We start from the raw sequence: 9,373 nt of genomic DNA, 5'->3' as shown, positions 1-9,373 counted from the left end.
CAGCTCCCCATCTCCATACTCAACAGGCAGGCAAGCTCCCACCTCTGTCCTCCCCACCATTTGGGGAATATTTAATTTCCCCTGCTCCAGAAAACTCCTTCCAGTTCATTCCAGTCATTATTAAGAGCCATTCTTTGAATATCCTGGCAGGGGAGGATGTTAGACTCTATGGTCACAACTTAACTTCAAAAACATTGGAGTGCTTGTCCTCCCTCCGCTTTCCAGAGGCTCACCTCATCTCCACGTGGTCTGAAAAGCCATTGTAGACAGTTCTCTGCACCTTCAGACCAATTGTGTCATTCACAGCTATTGGGAAACCTCTAACTTCCCTGAGCTGTCCTTGCTCTTTTCTCCCCTACTGCAGCCCATGATCTTCCCCCTCTGTCACTGATGTTAAAAATTTGCTTTCCTGGTTGCAGCTCTTCTGTTCTGTGAAGACTAAAGGCATTGGAAAAAAAAAGTAACAAAGCACTTAAACTTCTGGGGGTCATCAGGAGCTTTCCCCTTCTCTGCATGCAAGGGCATATCAGTGTACGTGGAGATGGGCTTACTGTCGCCCTTCAACCTTCCTTAAGTGGTTTCCCAATCTGCATCTGTCTACAAACACTGTTCAGGTGCCCCAGACCGATGCCACGCATCCTCTGTGGATCTTGGTAGAGCCGTCGTGGCCGGAGACACCAGCCTGCAATGATGACGTCCCCAGGACAGGGACACTGCAGCAGGAGCCGCCCCAGCACGACGCCGTGGTGCATCACAGAGCAGCTCTGCTCCAGCACTGCGCCACCACCACAGCATCTTCCCACGGTGGACAGAAATGCCAGGGAGGACTCAGCCTCACAGCCCGGCTGACCACAGCGGCCAGCACCCACCTCCGCAGGCAACTTTAGACAGGCGTGCGTTGATTAAGGGAGGCAGCCTGGATGGCTCCTTTTTAGGAACATTTAAACACAACCCTGGAGGCAGCTGAGGTTAGCCAGGGCTCTTGCAGAATGCGCACGTGCACCCACCTTCTTCTGGCTGGAGCCGGGCCATGTCCATGGATAAACACAGGGCAAATCCTGTCGGTGCTCCCACAGCCCTGGATCCCGAGGAGGCAGCAGCCACATCCCTGGCACAGGAGCACCCCAAGAACCCCAGGCACAGCGCTCCTGCCTGGAGTGCTCCAAGCCCAGGAGCTCGGTGAAAGCACTTCATTATTGCCATCTGTATAAGTGAAAAACCTCCCAACTCACATGTAGGAGCAATCTGAGAGTCAACCGGTCTCCAGCTTCCAGCCCTTTCTCAGGCACCACTAAGGACCCTCCTGCAACTGGAATATGGGAGAGCCTGGCCGGGAGGTTGTCCCTGCTGATGCTCCTGCAGGTACCGAGCGGAGCAGGGACACTGTCCCAGCCCTGAAGACTGACAGCAGAATGCCAGAGCCCTGCAGCTGAGCAGGGAGGTGGGCAACACCCCCAGACACCAGGAGAGGCACCAGTGATGGCACCGTGTGTCCCACCGCATGCACCCATGCTGACCTCAGCAGGGAGCAGTTTGCTGTTTTTGTATCTTGGCAGCCAGTGTGTTGTCCAGGCATCGGGGTTCCTGCACATGGCATCTGACCTGAGCACCCACAGGCATGACCCCCTGGTGCCACTCACTGCCAGTTGATGTGATAGGGACAAGCACATGCCTGGTGGCCCCTGGGGCCAGGTGGGAGGCAGCAGCTTCAGCCCACATGCAGTGGTGGGTTCTCTGTCAGGCACCATGCAGAGCTCAAGGGGGGCATCTCCAGCAGCAGCATGGAAGAGTGATGATGTTGGGATGGAACACAGGCTGGGCAGCCAAGGGTGGGTCTGCAGCTGCATGCTGGAGTGCACACCCACCCCAGGGTACACCACAGGGGACACCTTCACCAGCCAGGTTGCCGACACGCTGCATCACCCCAGGCTGCCCTCTTCCCCAGGCAGCCCCAGTAATTTGTCCTGTGACCCAAAGCAAAGCTGATTTGGCAGGGAAGGGAGTGCAGGTGTTGGGAACCACATGTCCCCCAGCTCAAGGAGCTCTTCTGGTGCCATGAGGGTGTTCTGCCAACATGGGTCATGCCCTGGACACAGCTGGCACCAAAGCAAGGGATGTTACCTTCCACTCTAGCTTTAGGCACCCATGAAAATAAGGCAACTGGTGCCTTGCCCGTCAGTGTTCCCCACCAGCTGCACACTTGGCCTGATAGCCTTTCCTGGCCCCCCCACACCAAGGTGCTCACACATCAGGGGACAGCAAGAGCAGAGCTGCTCTCCCAGGGAGGAAGGAGCAAATGGGACCCTAGGTCCAGCAGGTTCCATCCCACAGTACCTGCATGGAAGACTTGGGTAGGCCTGAGATGCTGGCCAGGTCCAACCAAGAGTCCAGAGCAACCCTAAAGTCCAGATCCAGCAATACCATGGCAATGAGATGGGCCCAGTATGAAGCCAAGAAGACAAGCCACAGATCAGAGTCAGGTCCAGCAATGGCCGGGCAGGTCCATGGTGATAGGGCAAGACAAAATGTCAGGCTGAGGTTTCAGATCAGCAGAGCCCATACTGCAGGCACAGACAGAGCTGAGCCAGATCCCAACACAGGTCCCACAAGGACTGATGGCTCCAGCAGAGCTTAAATAGGATTCCTGAGCACACCCAGAATATGCTTCCCATGTAGAGAAGGCTGCTGGGTGTGGGGAGCTGCCATGTGAGGCTAGGGAAGACTAATGAGTGCTTTCAGAGCTGATACTAATTGGGCCGTCTGCTGCACTGGGAGGTGCTCCTGGAGGTGGCACAGCTGTGGAGGGTCTGACAGTGCTGCAGGTGATGGGAATGCAGCTCGTGCCCAGGGGCCACCGGGCCCTCTGACCTGAGCCGGGCCCTGGGAAAGCCTTCAGCACAGACCAAGCCAACGTGGCCATGGTTTCCACGCTGTGGAAGACACGTGCTATTTCATGCTGACTTTGACCCTCCTTTGTCATTGCCACGCTCTCGCAGGCAGTAACAGCAGCCGTTCCCACGTCCTCGCTGTGCGCCGCTTTGGAATCACTCTGCAGGCAGAGGTGAATTTCTGCAGTTGTGGGGTGCAGAGAACCTGCTGGTCTCCCCATGAGCCCCCCAGCCCCTGACGGGGAACAGTTATCCCAGTGCTGCTTTAATGACCGAACCAGCCATGCTTTGCTCGAGGCCAAACGTGGCGCCGTGCCTGCAGCGGGGCCGGAGCTGCTTTCCATAAACCACAGCTCCGAGCAGGACAGGAAGGTGTGCCTGACTTGGGAAGACCTCTCACTGATCAGGGAAACCTTCCCAGTGCCACCTACAGCCACCTGGACAGCAGATGTAGGTGGCAGGTCCCACATTTCAGGCAGCCCCATTCACCTGGGGGATCCAGCGGAGCTGGATGCAGGCACAGGACAGATGTGCAGCTCCACCAATTCTTTTTACCCCTGGCAGTATCTCCTACAAAGTCATATTTCTAGATCTTTCGATTACAAAGAAGCTATTAAGAGTAAGGAAGGGCTGAAGAGATCCCTTATGGATGGATGAGGCTATGGACAACACAGCACGGTACCCTCTGCAGCCCCTCCTTCTCCATCAGTGTTGTACCCACTCCTGAGCGCATGGCTCATCAGGAAACAAGAGCTGGCAACAGGAGGGTGACCCGTCCCAGTGACTTAGACCTGTGGGACCAGCTCGCCCACGGCCCAGCACTACTGGAAGAAGACGAGCCCTTCGGCAGGCACGGGGAGCCAACAGTGCAGGATGCACGCGGGACGCCTGCGGAGCAGAGCCCAGGCTGTCTGCCAGCCCTGCTCACGGCTCGGCTGTGCCAGGGAAGGGCAGGATTGGGACTCTGAGTGCCCCAGCCCAGGGAGGTCTCTCCTCCCTTCACCTTCAATCCCATCCCTCCAGCTCAACTGGCATTTTCCCTGGAAAAGGCAATTGGATAAAGAAATGCAGGTCAGGCTAAGGAGGACAAAGTCTACGGTGAAAGCACGTTACCACAACCCTGGCATCTCAGCCATACCCATCGAGTAAAAGCTCTCCAGGAGAGCCTTGGGTCCCGTGCCAGGAGTGTAGGAGCAGGAATGGTGATGAGCAACTCCTTGGAGAGGTTCTCCTGGCTCCGAGGCAGCAAAACAGTGCTCCTCTGCTGAGCGGAGGTGGAGGACCTCAGTGGTTCTGGCACAGTAATTATGGGAGACTATGAGGTTTAGGTCTCCTTAGCTGTTCCTTTCCCTTAGACTGGCTTCCTCTTCACACAGCATTGAGGAACGAGCCACCAGTCTTCTGCTGCTTGGCACTGTGGACCACCCACATGCCAGCTCCACTGCCTTGAAAGCACCTGACAGGGCTGGTGGCTTTGTAAAGGATCTCAGGGCAGCTTAGGGACCAGGGACATTTCGGACAAATGTCTGAGCTGGGATTCTGGGGCAGATTGGGGTTGGGGACAACCTGGAGAACCATGTGAGCTGAGATCCCAGTCCTGAGGCAAGTTAGGATTGGGGACAACTTGGCCAGGCATCCTTATCTTCTGGCAGGGAAAGTCCTCTTTGGGGCCTGGAGGTTCCTGTGCTTTCTGATGGCCTCCAGGGGTACAAGCTGCCATGTGGGGAGCTGGCACATGTGCAGCACTGGCCAGATTGTCCTCTCCAGCTCCGGCAGAGGGATGAGGTGGTCCCCAAGGTGCCTTTCATGTAGCAGAAAGCTCAGCCCCACTTCTTAGCACTGAGAGGAGCTTCGTGGGAAGCAAAGACCTCGGCAGCTCCTCAAGGTGCACAGGGTGCAAAATAGTGAGGACAGCTTTGCTTTGGGAGCGATTTGATGTGCAGAAGTGGGGCAAGATGGAGGGGGAGGTGAGACAGAGCAATATGCCCCCAATCTCCTCGAGCAGCGGCATGAGGGTCCCTACGCTGCTGAGCCTCAGGGTGCTGAGCTGCTCAGGGTGAGCTCAGAGCCACCGAGTGCGCAGCTTCTGGGGGATACGGAAAAACTCGGCAAAACTCAGGCAGCTCGCTCGGGGCAGCGTTGGGACCCCTGGTTTAGGGCAGATGAATCTTAGAGGAATGAAAACAAGCTCTGCAGATGCTCAGCTCCACTCCAAGTCACCCTCCCCTCTCGCAGGAGATGACAGCTGGCGCAGAGGCACCCAGGGGCCTCCACAACTGAACACCCTGCGGGTGCACTGCAAGTGCAGACATCCCAGACCAAGTCTAAATCCCCACTAAAACAACTCAGGGTTCCCCACAGTACCTACAGCCCCTCGCGGAGCCCTCGGAGCTCTGAAACCCTCCCTTGCGAAGGCAGCACTGCCGTCGCACGTGACGAGCACTGCCTGACGCCACGACAAAAGCCACCTGCAACCCAACGTCCATAGGTGCCCGCTTTGGCAGCACCCTCAGCCCGGCGCTACAGACACTGATGGCATTTTCGGCTGCCAAACCCAGGCAGCATGGGTGATGTTGCTCACCAGCCTGGACTGCAGCACCAAGGACACTGTTGCATCCTCCACAGCCAGGAGGAAATGGCCTGCCTCTTGTAGGCAGGGTCGGTACCTTGAGTTGATTAGTAATTAGTTCATTATCTCAACTCAGTCCAGCTGGGTAAGAATGATTGGTGCCATAGGTGATGCTGACCTCGTCCTGTCATGCTCTTGGAGCTCCTCTCCCAGAAATGAGAGACCTCAGTAGAAGCAACCAGAAATAACCCCTGACCCTCTCACAGCTGGAAGAGCAGGAGATCCTGGTCCCTCTGAGTTGTTTCTGTTTCGTATCCAGGTTAAAAACATATTAACTGTCCTGGTAGCAAAGCCTCAGTAAGGTATGGGGAAACCAGCTCACACACGTCGCTTTTTGTGATGTTTGCGTCTAGAAGGTGGCTTAGGTTCATTCAGAGCCCTTCCCCTAAGCCATGCAGCCCCTCCTGCCCTGCCCAGCCACTCTCATGGGCTATTCTGCAGGAGAAAAACCCTCCCTCCACTGGATCATTTCGGGAGGAGAAACCACGGACAGGCTTTCCAGCCCAGCATGGTCTCAGCCACAGACACACTTCCCCAGTCCGAGTCCCCCCTGTGCAGGTGCGGGGGGTGGAGGAGCTGTGCAGCACTCAGCTTTGGGCACTGCTGCTCCGTGTGGGTTTTGGATCTGGCCCTCCATGAGCGCACCCTGAGGAGCTGCACACACACACTGCAACGAGGTGGTCTGCAAAAAACCACGTAGCAAAGCTCTAGCCCTTGCTCCCAGTCCGAGTCACCGGGAAGCGCAGGCGTGACAGCGCCGCTACATCAGTCCAGAAGAGAAATTTGGGAAGAAACCCACATTTCAGTCAGATACAGGAAATGTACTTTGAATGATTTTTATTCAGGGTAGTTTGGATTTATTCCTGACAATAGCTCTGGAAGCAGGAGTTTGTGACGGAAGTCTTTGGAGACCAACAATTAGAAAGAGGCAAATCAAACCACCAGTGCAAACACCCACAGGATTACGTACATGGTAATTCACAGCAAATTGTAGAAGGGGATTTAGGCACAAAACCAAAACTTGAAAAAGCAATGTCATAAATACCTGCTCAGTTTGCCTGCTCAAACAAGGACATGTGCTTTTCCTGAGGTGCTTCCAGACAGAATGCTGGGTCTCAACAGCAAAGAACCTCTTCTTGGCCTCACAGGTCTGGGAACAAGCCCAGGATTCCTGCTGCGCTCAGCCCAGACAGCCCAAACCGTCTTTTCCAGTGTGTGTTGCTTAATATATGTCAGTTGCTATTTCGGGCTTTCTAGATAATGAGTGTGGTGCCGTGTACCCAGAAGCAAAAGCAGAAATGCTCTCAGAACAAGTTGCCACCACCAGACCTGGAACGATCCGGCGGTTATTTCTGCACCGACTGGCACAGCTGAGCAGTCTCCGAGGCGAGCCCAAACAGGGCACAAACCTCGCTGGAGGTGCCAAAGGTGAGCTCAGGTATGAGCTCAGAAGAGCAATAGCTCGGGAATGGGTCCAACAAGCAGCCTCCGGAGCACACGGTCATGTAGGAGCTGGAGAAAGCAGAGCTCTGTCTGTCCGTGTGCTCGGCGGATGAGGAGCCACAAATTCTCCTGGGCGTCCAGCACGGCCTCTGCTCTGCACATCACAGCCAGGACGGAGAAAAGCAAAGAGCTGGACTGGGAGCCTGGAGGAGTGAGACACGGCTGCGTTACTGCAGGGACAGTAACCCAGTGACTCTTTCCTCTTCCTATTGGTGTCCTGCAGCGTCTGTTCTCATCTCACAACCCCTTAACGACACGGTGTCCCAAATGAGCACGGGAGGAACAAAGCGTCTCACACGGAACGGGAGGTTGCTCGGGCTCCGTTGCCTGTGCCTGATCCACTGAACACTGGGAACAAGTGAAGCATCTGGAGGAGAACAGAGACCATGTTGCAGAGGAGGCTGAGCTGCCGTCCCTCCACCTCGACCAGGACAGAGTCAGTGCAGGCCTGAGAAAGAACACCTTGGCCACAGCCTGCTGTAACGTACTCCTCCACAAGCCCAGAATCGTGTGAATCCTGAGAGCAGGACTTGGTCTCCTCAGTAAATCACTACAGCAGGTTGACTTTGGCCACAACCTGCTTGCAGCCCATCCTGGAGTACTGCTTGTCCCCTGTAGTGTAGTAAATGAGTTGGCTCGCTAAATTTTCAATATGCTTCTGGTCGGGATACAGCCCTTCCCTCCTCATCTCCTCTAGGAAGCAGTTTATGACGTGACTCTTCTCCAGAAGAACAAACGGGACGATGTCCGCAGATTTCCAGAGAGGGTGGGTGTTGATCAGCACAGGCTGGACGATCCTCAGCAGTTCTTCAACTCCCCTTTGCTGATGCAGAAGCTCAGCGGAGGCATTCTGGATAACAAACTTTGTTATTTCACCACCTCCTATGTTGCTTATTAAAATGTAGATGGCATTGAGGAACTCGTTGGTTTGATTGGGCTCAAAGAATCGGCTGAGAGTATCCAGCAGGACTGGAGACATGAGTTCAACCTCATCCAGAATAAACAATGGGATCTTCTCTTCTATTTCGGCTCTTGTAACCATGTCAGAAATCTTCTTAGACAAATCTATTTCGCAAGTAAGAGGAGCCACCCCGTTGGGGCAGTGATGAACAACAAAGTACTGAAGCACAAAGTCATTGTCCATGACGGAACGAAAATGTTTAGCCAGCAGCCAGCCAACATGACTCTTCCCAACTCCTGTCGGGCCATTTAAAGAAATTACTAGAGGCTTGTTGTGTATGTGGGTAGCCAGATAGTCTTTTAGTAATTCCATAATACTTTCCACAGCAACCTTCTGCCCAAATACTTCCCGGTGCATTGTTTTCTCCAAACCATCTAGGTCATATTTTTGGAGGTTATCATCCAGGTTCTCTATTGCATTGAGAATCTGGAAGAAGATAATGACAATGAGCAAGAGGAGGCAGCGTTTTGCCTTGCTCTTCTCCTCTGTTGGAAGGTATCTTTTTGTTTTATCCGGATACAGGACTACCCTCGATTTCCTTCGATTCTTTTTCCGCCTGCATTTTTTCATAGCATACTGCTCCGTAGATGTGTCAAAGGTGAAGTACTGGGAAGTTTCGAAGCTGCTCTGATTAAAGAAGGACATGGAAGAGCCATACAGGCTAGTTCGGTTCAGGGAAAGCTGCCTTTGAAGCAGCCTTGTGTGGATGAGCTCTGAAGGTTTCTCTCGAGGGAGCTCTACATGCAGACGGCTTTTCTTTTGCACCCGGTATCGCCGTCGCAGGCGGATGATTGCCCGCAGGGGAGAAGAAATAGAAGATATTTTCTTTGGAGCAGTAGGGATTTCAGTATCTGGTACTTCTTCCTTGTCACTCTCATAACAAGATGCGTCTCCTTTTGCATCACTCTTGGCACAGGGCATCTCCCCTTCCCCATCGCTGTCCGTGCCGGGCGGCTCTCCTTCCACGCTGCTCTCAGTACAAGGGGCCTCTTCTTTGGTGCTGGTCTCAGCACGGGGCATCTCCCCTTCTGCATCGCTCTCGGCACAGGAAACATCTCCTTCAGCATCACTCTCCGCACAGGGCATCTCCCCGCCCAGGCGCTCCGTGGCAGAGGACATTTCTCCATCCACCTCAGCACAGGGCAGATCTCCATCCATCGTCTCTGGTTCTTACAGCCCATTCACATCATCTTCTTTCTTAAAAAAAATTAAAAGGACAATGTAAAATTAATCTTTGTAAGATCAGGAAGTTACCGACAACAGACAAATCAGACACAAATCCCACTTCCTAACAGGCAGAACAATTACCGGCAGCAATCAGCGATGGCAAGGTGGCAGAGGGAGGCTTTCAGACCTAAGCTAACTTTCTGGAAGACACTCTGGACATGCAAA

At 54.2% G+C, this 9,373-nt stretch overlaps 1 protein-coding gene across 1 annotated transcript; it reads right to left on the bottom strand.

Annotated features, from left to right (window-relative positions):
- Positions 1 to 7,570: 7,570 nt before the first annotated feature.
- Positions 7,571 to 9,139, bottom strand: TOR4A (torsin family 4 member A). Its single transcript, XM_009979051.2, has one exon. The coding sequence runs from the start codon at positions 9,137 to 9,139 to the stop codon at positions 7,571 to 7,573; it is 1,569 nt and encodes a 522-aa protein (XP_009977353.2).
- Between the last annotated feature and the right edge of the window lie 234 nt (positions 9,140 to 9,373).

This window comes from Tauraco erythrolophus, chromosome 22 (genome assembly GCF_009769465.1).
Source record: "Tauraco erythrolophus isolate bTauEry1 chromosome 22, bTauEry1.pri, whole genome shotgun sequence".
NCBI classification, from domain to species: domain Eukaryota; kingdom Metazoa; phylum Chordata; class Aves; order Musophagiformes; family Musophagidae; genus Tauraco; species Tauraco erythrolophus.
Note: the sequence above shows the minus strand (reverse complement) of the source record. Positions and strands in the feature narration are given on the sequence as shown.

Bases quoted from the DNA above. Each gene is read 5' to 3' on its own strand.
- TOR4A (XM_009979051.2), bottom strand. From the start codon at position 9,139: ATGGATGGAGATCTGCCCTGTGCTGAGGTGGATGGAGAAATGTCCTCT.